Source organism: Typopeltis vanoorti, chromosome 8, assembly GCF_054136105.1.
Source record: "Typopeltis vanoorti isolate ZY-2024b chromosome 8, IOZ_Tvanoo_1.0, whole genome shotgun sequence".
Classification (NCBI taxonomy): domain Eukaryota; kingdom Metazoa; phylum Arthropoda; class Arachnida; order Uropygi; family Thelyphonidae; genus Typopeltis; species Typopeltis vanoorti.
In genome coordinates, this window is record NC_143556.1 from 50281336 (window position 1) to 50304511 (window position 23176).

The 23176-nt window shown below is 38.0% G+C and overlaps 1 protein-coding gene across 4 annotated transcripts in view; it reads right to left on the reverse strand.

Annotated features, from left to right (window-relative positions):
- EndoB (SH3 domain containing GRB2 like, endophilin-B) overlaps window positions 1–23176 on the reverse strand; it is a 277611-nt gene that overhangs the window by 247919 nt on the left and 6516 nt on the right. For all 4 annotated transcript variants that reach the window (XM_090397228.1, XM_090397230.1, XM_090397229.1 and 1 more), the window contains exon 2: window positions 4078–4219. In XM_090397228.1, coding sequence (XP_090253354.1) covers window positions 4078–4219 — 142 coding nt within the window. The remainder of the gene's footprint in view (window positions 1–4077; window positions 4220–23176) is intronic.

The window sequence follows — 23176 nt, forward strand, 5'->3', positions numbered from 1 at the left end:
ATGACTTGTAAACAACATGCTGATCTGATCTTGCTAATGCACTATCTCAAAAAAAATCATGAACCTGTGTGCTAGTAGGGAATTGCCACGACTAATCTGAGTATTGAATCAGATAAATAAGAAAACTCCGTTGAAGTTACGAACCCCCTGCATTGCCATTATTTCACATTTCAATCTCTCACTGTTGGAAACTCAGTCTGGATGGTGCAGTCGAAAAAAAAAAAAAATTTGTCAGACTGAAGAGCGTCATGGACTGAATAAGTCACAAACATATGGCCTGGCGGAAATTAGAATTTAAGACAGTCATACGCACGATAAAGATTAAGGCAAGGCAAAAAAGGGGGTGAAATAGAAACGTAAGTGAAATAGAAACATAAAGGAAAGACTTTAGCTCTTTATAGACATACAATAACTAATATATAAAATACTATTACAATCAAAGTAAAACTTTACAAATTTTACATCACTATCAACAATAGTAGGGTCAATGAGGCTTTTCTTATTTCTTGTGTCTTTTCTCCATGTGAACTTGTGTACATCTTTATGTTGAAACATGGTAATAACTAGTCCATGTCCTGAGCAGAAGTCCAGTAAATATTTACCATTATTATTGGCTTTGCCATTTACTCTAAATTTTTTCAAAATGTTCCTATATGCCTGGTGGGATTCATTTCCTACTCGGCTGTTCAGATCTCCAACAAGAACCACTTTTTCCCATTTTCTTTATGTCAGCTGCCTGTCTAATGACTCAAAAAATTCCTCTACTTCTTTAGAAGAGCCTTCTGTGGGACCATAGACACAAACAAGTTTCATTATCCATTTTCCAATTTTGCCCACATAACTCTACTAGAAACTACTTTCCAATCAAGAAGTCTATCTTCATGTTTGGTGTTGAATGCTACCGCTACTACCTTTTCTGTGATCATTACTGCCTGAAAATAATATCCTAATAATACAATATTATTATACAAAATAATAATACCCAAGTTCGATTTCCTTTTCTTTAATATTCCTTATATTGATGGTTCCTGTCTTCGGTTCTTCTGATGTTGGGTTTATTCTTTATCCTCTTCTAGTTGTTGACTTGGAGCTTGTTAAGAACTATGCAGTGCATATTGAGTTGGAGCTTGTGCAGAACTAACCTAAAGGTCACTTTAACAAAATAGGAGTGAAAGCTTAGTAAAACACAGCAAAACTTGGAAGTTTCAGAAAGCATTGCAAGATATCCAAAGTAAGACTAAATCTAGATGGACTGAAGCAGTTAAGAATGTTAGAGAAGACCAATATATAAGATCTGAAAATATTACATATCTGACAATAAAATTTGGAAGAAAACTTAATAGGAAGCTCTATGTTGATGCTCTTATTCTTTTTCTGTTCTACTGAAAGACATATGGTATATTTTTGTTTCAGAGGGTTAATCGATATCTAAAAATATTCTGCTTTCTGGGTGAAATTTTATAAGGCTTGCTCTGGATAAGTTGGTATAACTCCTTGAGTTTATAAGGCCTTTTTAAGACAAGATGCCACAAAATTCAACTGAAAAACTGATAGAATACCCCCCCCCCCAAAACAAAGTCAAATTTGGTATTGCTTTTTTAGAGCCACTAAGCTATCTAAAGTTAAAATAATTCTAGATATCATTTTTTGAGAACCTACCTTTGTTGAATGACAAGATTCATATGTTTTGTGGTTGTTCTTCAAGATTATATTCTTCTTAAGATATATAAGGCTAGCTAATTCATTACACCCATTTATCATTATGAACAAATAGTAAAACACCCTTAAAATTATTGGCAGCAATTACAGGTGACTATTCCTTGTTCGTTAAAAATACATCTGATTGTATTTTTGTAATGAAAGATTTACACTTTCACAAAATTACATTAAAATCCCTGAACAAAAGCCTCGGAATCATCCAATTTGATTTTATAATCAATAACAAATACCTTACACACAATGAATGAATATAAGCAAACAGTTTTAATTTAGTGACTATGTAAAATATGTAAGGCCAGATATATATTTATATGATCTGAACACATAATAATATTGTTGTAACAAGAGAGGTAAGGTCTGATGTGGAATAGAGATAGATGAAGTGGAGGTGCATGCATAACATATTATGGAACCATGGTGTGAAAACTGCTATGGGATTAGATGGCATATCAGCTCAAGTATTATGAAAAGGTGCTGGGTAATTAATAGTGGCTTTGATCACATTGTTTAAGTTTTAGTTATGCGGTCCCAAGGGGATGGAAAGAGGGGGAAAATATTTACATTGCATAAAGGAGGCACCAAGACTGATGTAACAAATTATTGACTGATCAGCATCTCAGGAGTGGTGGTCAAGTTATTGGAGAAGTTGGTTATGTTCCAAATCCATGAATGGATATATGAATGGGATATAGTACGCCCACCGTTTGTAGATCTCTGCTTATCGTTTTGCCAAGAATAGTCGATTCATGCTGAAGGGGAGAAAGAAATGTACGAATTGGTCGCCAACCAACATGTGAAATCACGTGCTTTCTTGCCTGTCGCTGTACTAGCTTGATTTTTGTTGTCACTTTTTTGCATTTTTTTTATAATTAATTTGTATGATGGAATCAGTACAGTCAACAAGTTCTGTTGTTAAACGTTTCAGTAGCTCTTGCAAAAGAATATTGAATAATGTGCTGACATTCTGCGAAAAAGAATTGTTAAAAGGCAGTCTCCTTGTTCCCCTTTCTCAAGTCATAAAACGTGCAAGTGCAATTGTGGGCGTATCGGGCCAACTGTTAAAAGAATTCGTAGGGAATCAAAAGGTGAAGGTAAGTCAAAATTTAAATCTCATAAAAAAAAGTACCAGAGAAAGAAAACCATCGAAACCGTAGCTTTGAATGATTTTGATGTAGATGTTATAAGAAGAACTATTCACGAATTTTATGTGGTCAACAAAAGAGTGCCAACTGTTCTGAAATTGATTCTTGTGCTTAAAGAAAAAATAAATTTTCCTTGGAAAAGAGAAACTTTAAGGAAAATACTTCATGAAATCAGATTTTGTTTTAATGCTATTGAGCATTAATATAGTAATAGCATCAAAAAGTTACACTTTAAAAACTACAATGTTCGTAAAAGAAAAGCTAAATTTTCCAACCTGTAATAATAAACGAACTCATCCCAGAAGAAAGATTGATTACCCTATTATCGGAATGGATTCTCCTTTTTGGGACATGCGCAGAAGTGTCAAAGGGTCTCTAATCTGTGGGCGAACTATATTATATTGGGGGGTGGGCACAACATGGGTTTTGTGAAGGGTATGTCATGCTTCACAAACATACCTCTTATAACACGGTGACAGCTGAGCGGGACTTCACAAAAGGCATAGGATATGACAAGATACTACATGGAATTTCGATAAACTGCAGCAAATGGGAATAAATATGAAGCTGGTGATGTGGATAAAAGGTGTTTGATGGAGTAATACTAGATTAGTTTATTGCAAGGTTTTTACAGCAGAAGGCCTGCTGCAGGACTCTGTACTTGGGCTACTACCATTCAATTTATGCATTAATTACTGGAGAGGAAATATTCAATTGTGTGCTGATGATGATGATGTGATGGAAATTGATTGATACAGATGTTAAAATTTTGCAGGATGACTTAAATAGACTGCAATATGGGGAAAAGGAGAACAGATGCCAGTAATGTAGTAAAGTTATGCACAGGGTTCAATAAATACAGTCACACATTCGCTAGTAGCAAGTAGATTTTTCCAGTTGGTGAGTTGCTGCACACTGAACAAAACAGAATTTTTTTTATTTAATAAAAAGAACTTTCTAAAACAAAACCTTTTGATGTTAAAAAACAGATACAGTACAACTGATCAGTTTATGGAACTCTTTATTGGCTATTTTGAGACATTTAAAAAAAAGGGACTCAGGCAAGTACAATTTTTGCACGGAGAGAAGGATTTAATTAAATTTGTGCGTTTCAATACTAGATAATATGGAATGATTTATGGTGTGAAGTTTTGCATTCATGGTATTTCTAGTGCATGCAAAATCTCAAATTAAAATCGTTTTTAAATGAACTTACTTGGATTTGGTTGAAGGACAGAATCTGTCCTGTAGACGAACTTTTCTGTCCAGTTTTTTGTTTTGTCTGATCTCTGTGATAGGCCCTCAAAGTGTGCATCAAGTTCTGTTTTTTCTGAAGTACCAAGTTTCTCTTCTGTATACTATTAGAAAAAATAAGATAAAGATTTACTGCTCATTGAATCTGTAATTGCTATTTGCTAATGCAAATAGCTACTTACAGATTCAAATGACCTAGAACAAAAAAAATATATTTTAACAAGAACTATTACTTGTGTGTGTGTGTGTGTGTATGTATATATATATATATACACACACACACACACACACACACACACACACACTACAAGGGACATCCAAAAAGTAAGTGCCATTTTTAAATATTTTCACTTCAGCACTGCGATCTCAATGGTGTACATGCGTGCTGAGTTTGTAGATTCATTAGCAAGATGTTGGTGCTATTTTCAGACATTCTTGCAGTGCGTACGCTTCTTGGTATGTGTTTATAATGTCTAAGAAAATCGAATCGTTTGATGCATGTCAAATCGCCTGCCGCATGTGAAATTAGGTCAGTTATCTGTTTCTTGAATGCAGGAAACGTTAAAGCAGCTGAAATTCATTGGCAAATTATTGAAGTTTATGGAGAACACGCAATGAGTGATTCAATGGTACGAAGATGGGTAAGACTTTTTAATGAAAGAAGGACAGGTGTGCACGATGATGAACAGAGCAGGCGACCATCTTTAGTGATTGACGATTTGGTGCATTCAGTTGAAGAGAAGATTCCACAGAATAGGGGATTCAGTATGACATCACTCTTACTGCAATTTCCAGAAGTTTCACGTTCATGTCTTCACGAATGTGAAACATCTGGAACGTGTATGTGTCGTAGAGAACTGAATTATCGGAAATTGTGTGCATGCTGGGTGCCGAAGTTGCTTACAAAACAACACAAAATGAATCGGCTGGGCAGTGCATTGGAATTCTTGACATGCTACCATGAGGATGGCGATGCTTTCCTGAGCAGACTTGTCACCAGGGACAAGACTTAGGTGTCACATGCAACCCCTGAATCCAAACAATAGGATTCAGGGAAGGCACACCTCATCACCAGTCAAGAAGAAATTGAAGACAATGGTTTCCACTCGGAAAATCATGTGCACTGTGTTTTGGGACAGACAAGGAATTTTGCTGGTAGACTTCTTGGATCAAGGTTCCACAATCAACACAAGTATGTACTGCCAAATCCTTAAGAAAAACTGGGTCACGCAATCCAGAATAAACAACGTGGCATGCTTACTAGAGGCATTGTTTTGATTCATGATAATGCCCGCCCACACACGGCTGGCATAACACAACTTCTCACCACCTTCCACAATTCCATCATCCACCATATAGTCCTGATCTCGTGCCAAGCGACTTTTACCTGTTCAAACATCTGAAATCTTTCCTTGGTGGCTGGCAGTTTCAATACGACAAGGTCAAAGAAGCAGTCAATACACAGGCAGCAACCTTCTATGACGAAGGTATACAACTCTTGGTGCTCCGTTATGATAAGTGTCTGAATAACGGCAGATATTATGTAGAAAAGTAGTGAAAGACGTCAATTTAATTTCCAATAAAGTTTTTTTTTGTAAGTATATTTTTGTTTCTCTGACAGCCTCGGAACTTACTTTCTGGACGTCCTTTGTATGCGTGTGTGTGTGTGTGTAAAACTTGATTTCTGCATTGATTTAACCTTGGTATTTTCATGGGTTTGGCTCCCATTGATGAGACATCAATAAAAGTTGAAACAAGTCTGGATAGTGGCCCTCCCCACAGTGTTTTTTGCATTATAGGATAATGAGGCAATTGATGTGAAGTCAATAACCTCTAATATAAGCAACTAGTCATGAAGATACATAACACTTGTTTTCTTATGCTTGGGTAAGGGATTAAAACAAGAAAGCAGCCAAAGACCATAAATCATAACAGTAAAGAATACCAGGTCGAATTTCACAAAAGGAATGTATGAAGCATTCAATGCAGATATTTAATTTATTATTTATTTGTAAAAATATAATTAAACTTTCTTAGCATCCCACAGGAAGCACGAGGATGGGGTTCATTATTTTATGCTTGAAGAAAATTTGCTAACAAAGTACACAGTATCCCAAATGTATTTAACTATGGGTTAATGCACACTTTGCAGAACTAATCTCCGAAAGGAATGAAAAGAAGGTAAAATTAACTAATAACAAAAGGCATATGTGAACTCCAGCCATTATAAAAGATTAGTGTCAAACAGAAATGCTGAATTACATATGAATATACATTAAACTTTTTTTTTAATTCTGTCAAGTTATTTCACAGATTTCTACATAATATTCCGATTAAAAATCTTAAGCAGTGTCAATAGTTCACAGAACATTACCTTATGTTGAAAAGGAATAGGACAGTTTATTGTGCAATGATGATGCACGGCACTATTTTGATGGGTATATTAGTTCCCAAAATTGCTAATATTGTAAAATCACTATGCTCACAAAATCTTAAAGTGTGTATATACAAATATCACAAAAAATGGTATTTTCACAATAAAGTTCTGTTGGCTTATTTTAATGAGAAAATCAAAAAGAGTGAATATGCATTCAGATTATCCAAAGATCTGGAAATCTTACCACCAAATAAGCTTGCTAAAACATGATTTCAACAACAAAGTAGGTGAAACTGTTCACACCAATGCCATTTCCTTGCCAGACTTGAGGTCTGTATTTCACGAGCAGCTCATTTTAAAAGGATTGTGGACATCACGATTTTCAGCACCACACTATGAATTTCTTTTATAGAGCATATTATTTATTTAAATCACCTCTGTACATCAGGTGCACTGAAGGTTGAAATCTGACATGAAATACATGCCATACTGTAAATGTTCCAATCACATAATTTGTTAGTTTGATGGCTTATTAGCAAAAAAATTATCCAATATTTTGCTTACAGTAACAGACATTTTCAATGATAAAGCAAAATGAAACAAGAATTTTTAAACAAGTATTCAAATATTTTGACTACATTCTCTCTCTCTCTGGATACAATCAAAAGTAGGCAGTTTTTATGATGATGTAAATGGAGGATGTCTCCCAGATATTTGCCAGTTTTCACATGCCTATGACTTAGTAAAGTCAATTCCTTGTGACTGTACTAAGGCACAGTCAAACTACTGAATACTTGAAAATCAATTCTTATTCAATGATTTATCTTGGTTATATTTATCCTTGAAAATGTCTCAATTAATGCAATTTAAGTACTGGATTAAAATTGATTTCTTTAAAGTTACTGTGCTGTTAATAAGTTATCAACCCACACAAGTTTCAAACATGCACAACAAGATTTGTTAACAACCATTTTGTGAATGCATAATGGGCCTCTGTTTCCATTACCTGTATATGTACAGGTAATGAAAAAATGGGAACAGTGACATGTTTCGATTAATATGGCATTGTCTGCTGTGGGCATCTAGTACAGCCAATATTCTTTGAGTGAGCGACTCTTTCAGTGCCTGGAACTCAACAGGAGGAATTTTACACTGTTCGTTCAACAGAAACTGGATCGATTCACCTTTGTTCTTTGGAGGTGGGAAAAGTTGCGTGAGAGCTCACTCAAAAATGTCCCATAAATGTTCTACAGGAGATTCAAGTCAGGTGACTGCAATGGTCATGGCAGATAGGACAACAAGCAGTCATGTTCCACAAACCACTGGGTGACCACATTTTTCTTGATTAATGGGAGCATTATCTTGTTGAAATGTGGCTGGCTGTGTAGGAGAAAAGTGTGTCAACATAGGATGAAAGTGCAGCTTCCACTTAGCCTTCCAGTACCACAAGTGGACCCAAACCATGCAATGCACTCCAGACCACTACAGAACCACCAAAACTTTTACAGTTGGAAACAGCACTCTGGGTGGTAAGCCTCCTTCAGCTGATGCCACACACACACACACAAGTATTCATCTGTTTGCAGCAAAAAAGTGTGAGAACATGGATTCATCGGACCATATTACATCCCACCACTGTTGTGTAGTCCACTGCTTGTGATCCCTGCATAATTGAATGCAATGACGTCCAGTGACAGGAGTGATCAAAGGCTTGCGTAAGGCAACCTGGCCATGATATCCAACTCTGTGTAGTTCCCTGCACAGAGTTTTTGTTGAAATGGGTTTCTCACAACTCTGGTGTTGAATTTTTCACACAACTGCTCAGCAGTAGCCTGCCTATTTTTTGTGGTACAGTGCACTAATGCTCAAACATCCCTCCCTCTCTCTCTCTCTTGCAGTAAGTGCTTTCGACCACTATTGCATTTCACTGATGATGTTTGTCCTGTTGACTGCCATACTGACATAACCTTAGAGACTGTTCCTCGACTAACATGTGCAATTTCAGCTGTGATGGTCACAGACGTGCCTGCCAATCTGGCTCCAACAATCATGTCCCTTTCAAAGTCACTGAGGTCCTCTCTGGATTCCATTCTAACATGCAATAAATGGTGGCAGGCCTTCATTTACCTTTATACACAATTCCCTATTCTCATGGAAAGGCTTAGACATTGGTTATGCATTTTTTATTAAATAATTTAAGGAAATTAAAACGTCAACTAGGATACACATTAAAATAAATTTTAATATAATTCAATATTTCAGCAATGTCACGTTGCCATTTTCAAGAAACTTAACAACAAGACACATGCATGCAGGCACAACAAACAGTAAATGAGGAAGAAGCAGGAAGCTATTATTTCTCCTAAAGTCCTGATGATGCCCCCTAGTGGGCAATGTTGGTATTCTTGGGCGATTGGGCTGAAGGTCTTCTGATGTAAGTTTCCCAAATTTGAGGCAGTCTCATGCAGCCAAACAATCCAAACCTCAACAAATTTGGCTGCATGAGACTGCCTCAAATTTAGGAAACCTACATCAGAAGACCTTCAGCCCAATCGCCCAAGAATACCAACATTGCCCGCTAGCGAGCACCATCAGGACTTTAGGAGAAATAATAGCTTCCTGCTTCCTCCTCATTTACTGTTTGTTGTGCCTGCGTGCACGTGTTTTGTTCTTAAGTTTCTTGAAAATGGCAACATGATGTTGCCGAAATATTGAAGTATATTAAAATTTATTTTAATGTATATCCTAGTTGATGTTGTAATTTCCTTAAATTATTTAGTAAAAAAAAACACATCCCTAGGAATGTCGGGAGTATATCTGCATATCAATTACTGACAATGCAACTCAATAGCCCAGTGTTTCCATTTTTTTTTTTGTCCAGTACCTGTATACTGTTAACAACAATTTCTTCCATGGGATATAATTTTTTTTTAAAGACACTGTATAAAGGTAATCCTATAGAAAAAAGATACTATGAGATAGGCTAACAATAAACAACATAAATAATATTAACAGTATCCAATACACCGGTTATATGGTTCATTTACTGAATGACAGTGATGGATGACAAACAGTAGCTCCTCCCTTAATTACTTTTTTGAGGAGCCCATATAATAACTATTGTAATTTCACTGGTATTCACTGATATCCTCAGAATATACAAAACTGCATAATGCAAAATAGAACCAATACTAAAGCAATGTGAAATGAAATTAATGAAACAGCAAAACTAAAACATCAACTCTAATTCTCAGTGACATGAAAGTTAACTTTCACTTAATCATAGCTTAAAAAGTTCCAAGTATTCCTTACTTCCCCTGAGGACTTTTAGACATCTCTCAGAATGAAAAAATAATGGCAAATTAAAGGCCAGCATGAAATTCTGTCATGTTGTACCATCATTTTAAATTTTTGTTTAAGCTAATAAGAATACAATTTGGTTGGCTAAATCCAATGGACTGCAAAGCAAACCAATAAATCAGTGATAGACAGAATAAAACCAGATTGCTCCCTAGAAGCAATGATCATCAAGCAAAAATTGTCATACTTGACATATTGTGCAAGCAAATGACAGTCTGGAGAAGATGATGCTTACTAAAGTTGATGGAAGCAGGAGAAGAGAAAGACCAAGAATTAGATAGGTGGATGAAGTTAAAGAAGCAACTGGAATGCGCTTGGAAATTCTGAAAGATATGGCCAGGGACAGATCTGAATGGAGAATGTATGTTCATCTAATCACCAGGAGTCGAAAATGACTCGATGGAACATAACAACAACAACAAATCCCAAATTGACAGCCCATCTTCGTTCAGTATCAAAGAAGATACTTAACACGGTGCACTACGAGAAGGTGAGCATTGGACATTGGGTCAGAAGTTGGTTCTCCACATTCCTTTAAAGGCTATGTGGAGGTCTCCTCTTTTGCACCAGTTTTTATTATTATTATGTGACACCTTCAAGGAGTCCAGCCTCATCTAGGGAGGGCACCTACTCTACAACTCTCCATCTACACCACTCAATCCACCAACTACAGCGAACATCATCTCCTCCAATGCCATCTAATGTCCACCACTACCACTAGTATTTTCACAGCCAATCACAAAAAATCCATGCCCATAGCAGGATTCGGACCTGCAGCCTTTTGGCTGGAGAGCATCATCATGCTTGTCAAGGATTTAGGCCTAGAGTGGACTGTTCTGGCCTTAGAAGTCATCATTAAATCTCTTAAGAGGATGTACTGGTTTTCTTTTTCCTAGTTTGTAATTTAAGGCTTGTTTTGGTAATGTTTCTGTTTGCATTCTTTCAACGTTATCCATCCATTTATGTTTATATTTTTTAATTTTTTCTATTACTGATTCCTGGTTTAATTCTTTCATAATTTCTTCATTTCTTTTGTGATCAAATAGAGTATATATACTTTGCAGTTTTTCTCATAAACTTCATTTCAGCTGTTATTATTCTTTATCTTTTTGTTTTATTCTGCAGATTTCACTTCCTATTCTATGGTTGAGCTAATGTATTGTATGCTTTTAGTCTGGTTTGTTTTTGAACTAGGTTAGGTTTAAATATAGTTAATTACACCTGTTATTTTTAAATATTTCACAATTTTTAGGTTTATTATTATTATTCGTGACACCTCCAAGGAGTCCAAAGACTCATCGCAAGAGGACACCTACAACTGTGTCCTCAACCACTACACCGAACCTCTACTACGAATCATCTCCATCAACGCCATCTACCGCCCACCTCCACCACCACCACCACAACTGGTGTTCTATGTCTGTAAATTGTGTGTGTTCTGAAGGTTTATATCTTTTTCATTTTCATATGTAATCATACATCCTAGGTAGTGCAACGAATTCAACTGTTCTAAAATCTTGTTATCTATTACTATTTTAGTTCTTACTGGATCATGCCCTCTAAAGGCCATCATTTTTGATTTTTCTGTTGATATTATCATTCCATAATCTTCAGCTATCTCATTTAAATTTAAAATATCTTTCTGTAAGTTATCTTCAGAATTTGTAATTATTATTTGGTCATCAGCAAAAAGGAGTGTGTTTACGATCACAGTAAGAGAAAGTTTAATACCGTGATGGAAATTTTTATTCCTTTAGATAAATATTAAAAAGAGTTGCTGAAAGGGGAACATGACATCCTTATCGGACTCCTTGGTTTATCTTTCTCATACATGATGATGGTTCATATTTAATCTCATTTGTATTTGATTATTTTCATATATATATATATATATATATATATATATATACACACACACTTATGATAGCTTTTAGAATATTATTTGGTATTTGTTTTTCTTTTAATATGTTAAATGCTTTTTTTTAACTTTGTCATGTGCTTTTTCAAAGTCAATAAATGTAATATGTGTTTCTAAATTGTATTCTCTTCTTTTCTCTATTATTAATTTTAGGCAAAAGGCTGGGTTTATACATGACTGTCCTTTTCTAAATCCATTTTGTACTTCTAAAATAAAGTTTTAAGAATATTTTATTACTTTGTTATTTGAGATTCTGCTATATATTTTGTAACAGGAATATAGAATACTTATACCTCTATAACTGTTAAGGTCATCTCTACTACCTTTTTTTTAAAGATAGGGATGACAATTTCTTTTTTCCATTCTATCAGTGGGTTTAAATGTTTGCCAGTTATCTTTTTTAATTATTATTATTATTATTATTATGTGACACCTCCAGGGAGTCCAAAGACTCATCGAGGGAGTGTGTGTGCCAACAGCATCGAACGATTGATCCCTTCCAACTATTAACCGCGCTCAAACTTGCTTAACTTTTTGTTTTCCGAGGTGCCTCGGATGTAGGGAATGGTGATGGATTCAGAGTAATCTTTTTTTGTGAAGTGGGGGGAGGTGGGTTGTGGATAACTGGTTTAAGTATTTTTTGGATTTTTTTGGGGGGGAGGTAGCCATTGGCTGAGAAAGTTTCAAGGATGTGATTTAGTTCAGTGGTTAGGGCTTGATCATTTGATTAGTTTTGCCCTGTTGAATAGTGTCTTAATAACTCCATATTGTTGTGAGGGGGGGGGGTGATGGGATTGTTGGTGAATGTATCTGCCTGTATGGGTGGGTTTTCTATAAACTGAGAAAACCAAGGTTCCATCAGGTTGGCAGGTGACTAGTGTGTCTAGGAAGGGGAGGTTATTGTTTTTCTCTTTTTCCAGGGTGAACTTGATTCTAGGGTGTTGGTTATTTAAATGTGTTAGGAAGGAGAGGAGTGAATCCGGGCCATGTGGCCAAATAGTGAACATCATCAACGTAGCGAAGCCATATGGTAGGTTTTTGTAGGGCTGAGTTTAAGGCTTTCTCTTCAAAAGTCTCCATAAAGAAGTTGGCTAAGGGTGGGGAAAGTGGTGAACCCATGGTTGTCCCCTCTATCTGTTTGTAGAATTTTTCCTGCCAAACGAAATAGCCCGAGTTCATTGTGAATTCAAATAGGGCTGAGATATCGGGAGGAAATTTAGCTTGGATGTCCCCCTCAAAGAAACCTTAGAAACCCCTCTAAGGTTTCTTTGAGGGGGACATTTGTGAATAAGGAGGAAACGTCAAAACTGACCATTATGTCATTATGTTGGAGTGTAAGGTTTTCTATACTGGCTTTGAAGTGGGCTGAGTTTTTTATGTGTGATGGTGTTGCCAGTATAGTGTGTGAGCGCTTTGACTAAATGTTTGGCTAATTTATATATGGGGGAATCAATGCCATCCACTATGGGACGTAATGGCACATTTTCTTTATGTATTTTTGGGAGCCCATATATACGGGGGGGGGGGGGGTTCTAGAGTTATATGGTTTGAGTCTGTTGGTAATCTCCACAGGCCAAGAATTGGCCTTCTTAAGGAGCCTATGGAGTTTTCTAACTTGTGAGTTGGTGGGATTGTATTCAATGGGGAGGTAAGTAGCTCGATCTAATAGTAAAGCCTTAAGGTTACCTGTGTAGTCATCATGATAGAGTACCACAGTGGCGTTCCCCTTATCCGTTTTGGTGATAACTATTTCTTTGTTTTTCTTCAATTCTTGTAGTGACTTGTATTCACTAATGGATATGTTGGTTTTTGGTGGTTTTGCTTTTGTGAGAACACAGGCTACATCCAATCTAATATCATTGGCAATGTGGTTTGGAAGGTGGTGAATCCCGCATTCAATCTGGATCGTTAATTCCTCGCCGATAATTTCCTAGGCGCAATGGCGAAGTTGTGACCACGTGACAGAGTGTTGAGTGCTTCAGGCTTCAAGATAACTGAAGAAAGGTTAACTACAGTGTTGGTTTGTAGTTTAGGTTTGGACGAGTTCTTTTTCAATTTATCAAACTTGTTGATATGTCAACTCCGTATTTGTTCTACTTCTTTATTTGCCGCCGTACATGAGACGTCATGTAGAACTGACCAAAGCTCGCGATTAAGCGTATTCGAAAGCTCATTCTCTATTGCTAAATTAACTAAAATTTCCTTATTAATTAACACATTCACTGCCACGCTACTTCGGCATAGTCTGTTCCCATACACCAAGCAATTTCACTTCTTCAAGGTCAGTACAGTAATCTCATTGCCGGCGGTAAGTGTCATATGAGTATACTCGTAGTTGGCTTGTGCAGAGCACCTACCATCTATGAGTAAACACAGTTTTGCTGCTAGCTCCACAAGCCAAGTATTTTTCACTTCTTCAAGGTCAGTACGGTAATCTCGTTGTCGGCGGTAAGCGTCACACAAGTATACTCGTAGCGGGCTTGTGTAGCTCATATACGAACTATGAGTATACTCGTAGTTGGCAGCGAACGTGTTAAAAAAAATTAAAAAATTAACTAAAAAAAATGCTAAATTTCCTTAATTATTAGTTATGTTTAACCAGCGTATAAGCCTTTCTACAAGAATTACGATCATCCACGGAGATTCCTTCGCACGCAAGGCCCGCCATTACGGCAAACTGAAGCTGAAGTTATCCAGACAACTGAATTGTCTGACCTTCCTAAAACTCTGCCGGGGTAATCAAGTCATCCCAAATTGTGTAAAATTTAAGCACCATTTCAGTTCACAGAAAGCTCTCCGTATCTACAACCGGGCGAGCCAGGCTTTACTTCGGGAGCAAATTACCGCTACACATGGTTCCCTAGCCAGCATAAACAGAGCTATTTTAATACTCTACTTAGATTACTCTAAATACGTCACCATTTGTGATGGATTTAGATTACTTTATATCCATTGCCATTCCCTACATCCGAGGTACCTTGGAAAAATTCAGCAAAATCCTAAAAAACATGACTTGACCACTTGTTACAGAACACACAGAAACTTGGCATCCCTTATCCGCTCCACTAAAGACCAACCACTTCCCCTAGACCTACCTGGTGTATACCAGGTCCCTTGCAGCTGTAAATTGTCCTACTTTGGCAAAACAGGCAGGACAGCAAATATCAGAATCTCAGAACACAAGGACTACATCCGATTTCACCAGTACAGCCACTCTGGGCTTGCAGACCATGCTCTGGATACTCGTCACAGAATAAGGTGGAAGAAAGCCACAGTAATACACCGCAGCAAGTTCAAATATGAAAGACTGTTCATGGAATCAGCCTCAGCCCTCAGGAATATGCCAAACCTCAACAAATTTGGATGTATGAGACTGCCCCAAATTTGGGAAACATTCATCAGAAGAACTTCAGCCCAAAGGCCAAGAACTACCAATATAGCCTGCCAGGGGCACCATCAAGACTTTAGGAAAATGGTAACTTCGCTTCTTTTCTCATTTGCTGTTATGTAGTACTTGCATGCACTTGTCTTTATTTTAAGTTCCCAAGAAGATGGTAACGTGACGTTGCCGAAATATCGGAAAGTATATATTAAAGTTGATTTAATTTATATTTCTAGTGTACACTGTCAATTCCTTAATTATTAGTTATTCAACTTGGAATTCCACTTTTCGATCTGCTCTGGCTCAAGATTTTCTTACTTCACTTTACAGCCCTTATCTGCTCCCTTAACTCTGACCCTAACAACCATGCTGCCTTTCTGACCATCTATCACAAACCAATTACCCAAATTGTGAGCTCATCTTCTTAGGGACTTTAATGTCCATAACACAAACTGGCTCTCCTACTCCAACTTAACAGATCAAGCTGGAAGGAAAACTGAATCATTTGCCATCAGTCATAACGTAACACAAATAATTATTTATTAATTATAAAAAATTCTGGTCGGTAGATTAATTATAATTAATCTACTGACCAGAATACCAAACAATCCTCATCGTTCTTCCAACACTGGACATTTTCTTAACTAGCCCTCCCTCCAAATACACTGCTATTTATCTATAGCAGCGTATTCTGTTCTTCCCTTGGCAATTTTGACAACAATCTTATTCAAGTCTCCTCTATAGTTCATCCCCCCCCCCAAAGATAATCTCAGCCTCATACCCTATGGCATTACGACTGCGCCAACTGAAATGTCCAGCAGAACTTTTATGCCTCTTTCCATGGTCAGACTACTGCTCTTACTCTCCCAATCCAACACCTGCACTGAATTAATAACCAAAATAATCCTCTCTGGAATGAGAGCCTTCATTCCCCATTCCAGTGCAAACTCCTAACTCATATATACTGTTAAGTGGACATGCAGACATTAGTGAGGCAATTGAGTGTAAGAATGTGTATAATATGCCCGATTTAGGACGAAGGATAACAAATCAAAATGGGAGTAGTATAAGGCATCAAAATGGGATTGGGGCTATTCTTGTGCACTTTATATACACTAACGTCAGGAGTATTCAGAATAAGGAGGAATTTTTGGCCTTGGTTAGTTCTTCCTGGCCAGAGGTTATTGGTATTAGTGAGACATGGTTAACAGAAGATGATATAGTTAGTGGGATAGAATGTGAGGTGTATAGTGTAATCAGGAAAGACAGAGAGAAAAGAATGGGGGGGAGTGTTATTGATAATAGCTGATGAACTGCAGCCAAAGAGAACAGAAGTTCAATATAGTTGGGTGCTGCTATAGACCAGATGATGGAATAGATGATGGAGACAATATGCATAGGTAAATAGACTCAATGAGTGGAGGACAGGTAATTATTATGGGGGAATTTCAACTATGGTAACATTGATTGGAGGGAGGAGACGACAAATGGGAGGAAAGAAATGAATTTTATGCAGTTACTAAGGGATAACTACCTGAGACAGCATGTAATGGAATATACTAGGGGTTCGAAAGGGCTTGACCTAGTAATTGCATCTGAGAAATTGACTATTATGGATGATGGATGGTTTGCAGAGACCGAAAAAAGTGTAGATGAATGAAGTAAAAGTGCAGAATCAGAGAAACTAGAGTTATTAAGGTGGGAGGGGAGTGGATATGCAGACTTCAGGGAGGCAGTTGAGTGTAAGAATGTGTGCAATATGCCCAAGCTAGTACAAAGGACAACAAATCAGATTGGGATAGTAAGTATAAGACATCAAGATAGAGGTGGGACTAACAAGCTTCTGCATTTCGTGTATACTAATGCCAGGAGTATTAGGAACAAGAAGGAAGAATTCTTGGCCTTGGTAGGCTCTTCCTGGCCATAGGTTATTGGCATCAGTTAAACATGGCTGACAGAAGATGATATAGTTAGTGGGATAGAATGTGATGGGTATAGTGTGTTCAGGGGGGAGAGAGAGAGAATAAATTGGGGTAAAGTGTTATTGATGATAGGTGATGAACTGTAGGATAGAGAAAAGAGCACATTTGAGGTTATTTGGTGTGAGATTGAGACTAGCAGAACAAATTATACAGTTGGGTGCTGCTATAGACCAGGAGATGGAATAGATGGTGGAGATAGTATGCATAAGCAAATAAACACAATGAGTGGAAGGAGGGTAATTATTATGGGAGATTTCAACTATGGTAACATTGACTGGAAGGAGGAGAAGACACACGGGAGGAAGAAATTGGATTTTATGCAGTTATTAAGGGATAACTATCTGCGACAGCATGTAATGGAAAACACTAGGGTTTTGAGAATGCTCGACCTAGTAATTGCATCTGAGAATTTGACCATGAACATGACCATGTTGCCACCAATTGGTGAGAATGATCACAGGGTCTTGACCTGAGAGGTGGCTAAATGTGTGGAATTGTCAATTAAGACAGGTTACATGTGGAATTACCATGCTGGTAAGTATGACAAGCTTTGGAGATTGCTTGGTTCAGTGCTATGGCATGTAAAACTGCAAGGGCTGGATGTTGATAGTGCATGGGAGGTGGTTAAGGAGCGTTTTTGTCAGAAGATAATAACTGACTGTATACCTGGAGTCCGAATAGTAAATCAAGTAGGGGCTAAATGGATGAATAACACCATTAAGCTTGAGCTTCAAAAAAAGAAACAACTGTGGAGGGAATTTAAGAAGAAAGGTGACCTGCAGGCACAAGAACGGTATAAAGTGCAGGCCAGAAGGGTAACGAGTGTGGTAAGAAAAGCAAAAGTGGATTATGAAAGGGAATTAGCCACACAAGCTAAAGAGAATTCCAAACAGTTTTTTCGATATGTTGCAAGTAAAAGAAAACATGTCTATGGCAGAATGATTTTAAGCAATGCCGATGGTAGGGAAGGTGACCGAATCAGCTGATATAGTGGAATTACTGAATGAGCACTTCGCAAGAATATATCATCCAGGGTGATATTGCAGGAATCAAGGAACCAGCAACTTATATAAGAATTGTGGTGAATGAAGTGGAGGTGAATACTCTATTACAAAACCTTAATGTGAATACATCTGTGGGATTGGATGGTATACCAGCTCATGTCGTACGTGAAGCGGCTAAAGAATTGTCAGTGCCCTTGACCATTTTGTTTAATTTGAGTCTCGGGTCTGAGTTAGTCCCAAGGAGGTGGAAAGAGGTGAAAATAGTATCACTGCATAAAGGAGGTTCCAAGACTGCTGTTGCAAATTACTGACCGATCAGCATATCAAGAGTTGTTGTCAAGGTCTTGGAGAAAGTAGTCAAGAGGAAAATACAGGAATGGATAGATGAAAAGGCATGAAGGGTAGATCATGCCTCAGTAACTTGCTCACATTTTATAACACAGTGACGGCTGAACTGGATAAGGGTAATGGGTTTACAGTGATTCTGCTGGACCTGACTAAGGCCTTTGACAGTATACCAAATGAATTCTAATCAGTAAACTGCAGTATGTGGGGATGGATATAAGGTTGGTGAGATGGATAGGAGGGTGGTTGATAGAGAGATATCAGAGAGTAGTTTACTCAGGAGTAGAGTCCAAAAGACGGCCTGTGACAAGTGGTGTGCCACAGGGTTCTGTTCTTGGACCACTGCTATTTACTTTGTTCATTTACGATATAGGAAAGGATCTGAGAGGAACTGTTCATTTGTTTGCTGATGATGCAAAGTTGGGTAAAGCAATAGTGAATGCACAAGATGTCAAAATTTTGAAGGATTATTTGGATAGTTTGGAGGCCTCGGCCAAGGAAAACGGATGTCAATTTAATGTGGCAAAATGTAAGGTTATGCATTTTGGGGTTGAAAAGATTAGCAGCAGTATACCACATTGGTGGAACTATATTCCAGGAGACTGATGAGGCCAGTGATTTGGGAGTGTTGGTGGATAGGGAGTTGAAGTTTAGGGGGAACATTGCAAAAGTGGCTAAATCAGCCCATCAAATCACTTGGTTACTGAAGAATACTCTGACGAGCAGAGACAAGCAAGTTATTGTTCCTCTGTATCGAGCCTTGATAAGACCCCATCTTGACTACTGTGCCCAGATTTGGGCGGCAGGGTTTCTTCTTGATGGGGAGGAGGTGGAGGGGATCCAGAGACGAGTGACCAAGATGGTGGCAGGTCTATGGAATGAACCGTATGAAAACAGGTTGAAGATTTGTAGGTTGCAGAAATTGATTGATAGGTGGAAAAGGGGTGATATGATTGAGACATTCAAATTACTGAAGGGTTTCTATAAGATTAACTTAGAGGATATTTTTGGGAATATGACTGGTGGTGGGAGAACTAGGGGCCATCGATGGAAACTGGGCAAGAGTGTGTTTAGCAAGGGTATTAGAGCTAGGTTTTTTACTTGGAGAGTGGTGAACGAGTGGAATAAGCTGCCAGAGTCTGTTGTGGGTGCCATGACTGTGAATGCGTTCAAGGTGAAGTATGACAGATACTGTGCTAATGTTGAATAGTTATTCTTGACATTATATTAGGCCTCCCTCGATGAGTCTAAGGACTCCTTGGTGTTGCCTGTAATAATAATAATAATGAATATGACCATATTGCTACCAATTGGTGAGAGTGATCATATGGTCTTGACCTGGGAAGTGGCTAAATGTGTGGAATTTTCAATTAAGACAGGGTACATGTGGAATTACCGGGCTGGTAAGTATGACGAGCTTAGAAGATTGCTTTGATCAGTGCCATGGCACGTTAACCTGCAAGGGATGGATGTTGATAGTGTATGGGAAGTGGTTAAGGAGTTTTGAGGGAGATAACGGCTGACTGCATACTTAGAGTCCGGAGAGTAAATCAAGTAGGAGTTAAATGAATGAATAACACCATTAAGCTTGAGCTGCAAAAAAAGAAACAATTGTGGATGAAATTTAAGGAGGAAAGGTGACTTGCAGGCACACAAACAGACAAAGCTCAGGCCAGAAGGGTAACTAGTGTGGTAAGAAAAACTAAAGCAGATTATAAAAGTAAATTAGCAATGCAAGCTAAAGTGAATTCCAAACAGTTCTTTCGATATGCTGCAAGTAAAAGAAAAAATGTATATGGCAAAATGATTCTAAGGAATGCAGATGGCAGGGAGGTAACTGAATCAGTTACCTGTGGGTTATTCCCGAGGGGTGAAAAGAGGGGAAAATAATTCCATTGAATAAAGGAGGTTCCAAGACTGCTGTTGTAAATTACCGACTGATCAGCATATCACGAATTGTTGTCAAGGTTTTGGAGATATTAATCAAGAGCAAAATACAGGAATGGATAGATGAAAATGGGATGCTGTATGGAGGACAGCATGGTTTTGTGAAGGGTAGATCATGCTCCAGTAACCTGCTCACGTTTTATAATACAGTGACAGCTGAACTGGATAAGGGTAATGAACTGGATAAGGGTAATACAGTGATACTGCTGGACTTTGCTAAGGCCTTTGACTGGATACCACATGGAATTCTAATCGGTAAACTGCAGCACATGCGGATGGATATAGGATTGGTGGTTGATGGAGAGATATCAGAGAGTAGTTTATTCAGGAGTGGGGTCCAAAAGATGGCCTGTGACCAGTGGTGTGTCTCAGGGTTCTGTTCTTGGACCACTGCTATTTAATTTGTTCGTTAATGATATGGGAAAGGATCTGAGAGAAACTGCTCATTTATTTACTGATGATGCAAAGTTGGGTAGAACAATAGTGAATGCACATGATGTCAAAATTTTGCAGGATGATTTGGATAGATTGGCAGTCTGGGCAAATGAGAATGGATGTCAGTTTAATGTAGCAAAGTGTGAGGTTATGCATTTTGGGATGAAAAAATTAACAGCAGTATATCACATTGGTGGAACTGTACTCCAGGAGGCTGACAAAGCCAGAGATTTGAGTGTGTTGGTGGAGAGAGAGAGAGTTGAAGTTTAGGGGACACATAGGAAAAGTGGCTAAATCAGCTCATCAGATCACTTAGTTACTGCAGAATACTTTGACGAGCAGAGATAAGCAAGTTATTATTCCTCTTTATCGAGCCTTGATAAGACCCCATCTTGACTACTGTGCCGAGAACTGGCCCCCCCGTAGGTTTCTTCTTGATGGGGAGGAGATAGAGAGGATCCAGAAGCAAGTGACCAAGATGATAGCTGGTCTATAGAATGAACACAGAACAGGTTGAAGTCACGAGAACAGGTTGAAGATCTGTGGGTTACAGAAACTGGTTGATAGGTGGAAAAGGGGTGATATGATTGAGACATTCAAATTACTGAAGGGTTTTTACAAGATTAATTCAGAGGAAATTTTTCAGAACAGGTCTGATGAAGGGAGAACTAGGAGTTAGCAATGGAAACTGAGCAAGAATGTAGTTAGCAAGGGTGTTAGAACTAGTTTTTTTACTTGAAGAGTGGTGAATGAGTGGAATAAGCTGCCAGTTTTCTGTGGGTGCCATGACCGTAAATGAGTTCAAAGCAAAGTATGATAGATACTGTGTGAATTCCGAATAGTTGTTCTTGATATGATGTTTAGGGCCTCCCTCGATGAGTCTAAGGACTCTTTGAAGTTGCCCATAATAATAACAATAATATTCAAGCCCTGGTTTTCAAAACAATTAACCTGTGCCATCCATGATAAAAATGAAGCTTATGTTCAATGGCATAAATTAAAAACTGCAACTTTTCATTCAGCTTACACAACAGCCCAAAACAAATGTAAAAAAGTAACCAACATCTCCAAAGCCAACTGCATAATGAAATGCAATAAACTTGTCTCCTGCTTAACCAGCAGTTGAGACTTCTGGTCCCTTGCTAAGGCTGTTGGGCATAATTTCTTTACTTCCCTGTTCCTACCTATCTTGCATTCTGATGGTACCATGGTAACCTCACCCAAGGAAAAGGCAGACCTCTTGGCATATTTTTTCCTTCAACTTTTGTCTGGACAACCAAGGCAAATCAGTATACCCACACTACCACAAACTATCCACTGAATGCCTCCTCTAAACTTTCATCTGAAGCACAGCATGAAAACCCTGATTAATCTTGATCCATCCTGTATCACCTATATAAGTTATTATATACTACTGGTGTCTACCAAACAGTATGCAGATAAGCCTACATCTAGCCTGTATCCAAGAAGGGGAGATAAAAGTCAGCCATCAACTGACCTTTGGATCTGGATCTGGAGACTCAACAGTTAATTAGCAATCCTCAATATGGATTCTGCCATTCTCATTCTACTGCTGACCTCCTAGCTAATCTCGCCCACCTTTGGACACAGGCCATGGAAAGATTAAAAGAAATCCATGTTACTGCTCTCGATAATTCAAAGGCATTCAACTGTTTCTGGCATTGAGGGCTCCTGAACTACCATCTTATAGCCTCCCTCCTGCACTCTGTGATTGGACTACCAGCTTCATCACTGGTTGTTCAGTGTGTGTGTCATGGTGGATGGCTTCCTCTCATCAGATTTTGCCAATGCTGGAGTACTCCAGGGTTCGTTTTCTCACCAATTCTCATCCACCTTTATATGAATGACCTTCTCTCTCTCTCTGACTTCGTATCCTTCCACAGCTTTGCTGATGACAGTATACCCTTCATTCATCTTCTTCACAGCACTCTAATGACAGAAGTCTCAAGATCTTCCATAACCAATGATCTCCTCAACATCCTCAAATGGGGTGAAGACAGCTTAGGAAATTTCAATTCCAAAAAAAACTCAAGCATGGCTTATTACCTATAAGAAAGATCCTACCTTGCTCCCTCATATTTTTGATAATGTTCTAATTTCTTTTCAAGATCTGCTTTCTTTTCTTAGGTTGACTGACACATCCAGTTTATCCTGGCACAAACATATTACATAGATAGCCTTCTCAGCCTCTAAAACCCTTGGTGTTCTTTTACATTCAAACAACATTTCTCTTCCTCTCAACACTCCTGCTCAAGAGCTCTCTAAGAATTCTTGATGACATGCAGAAGAG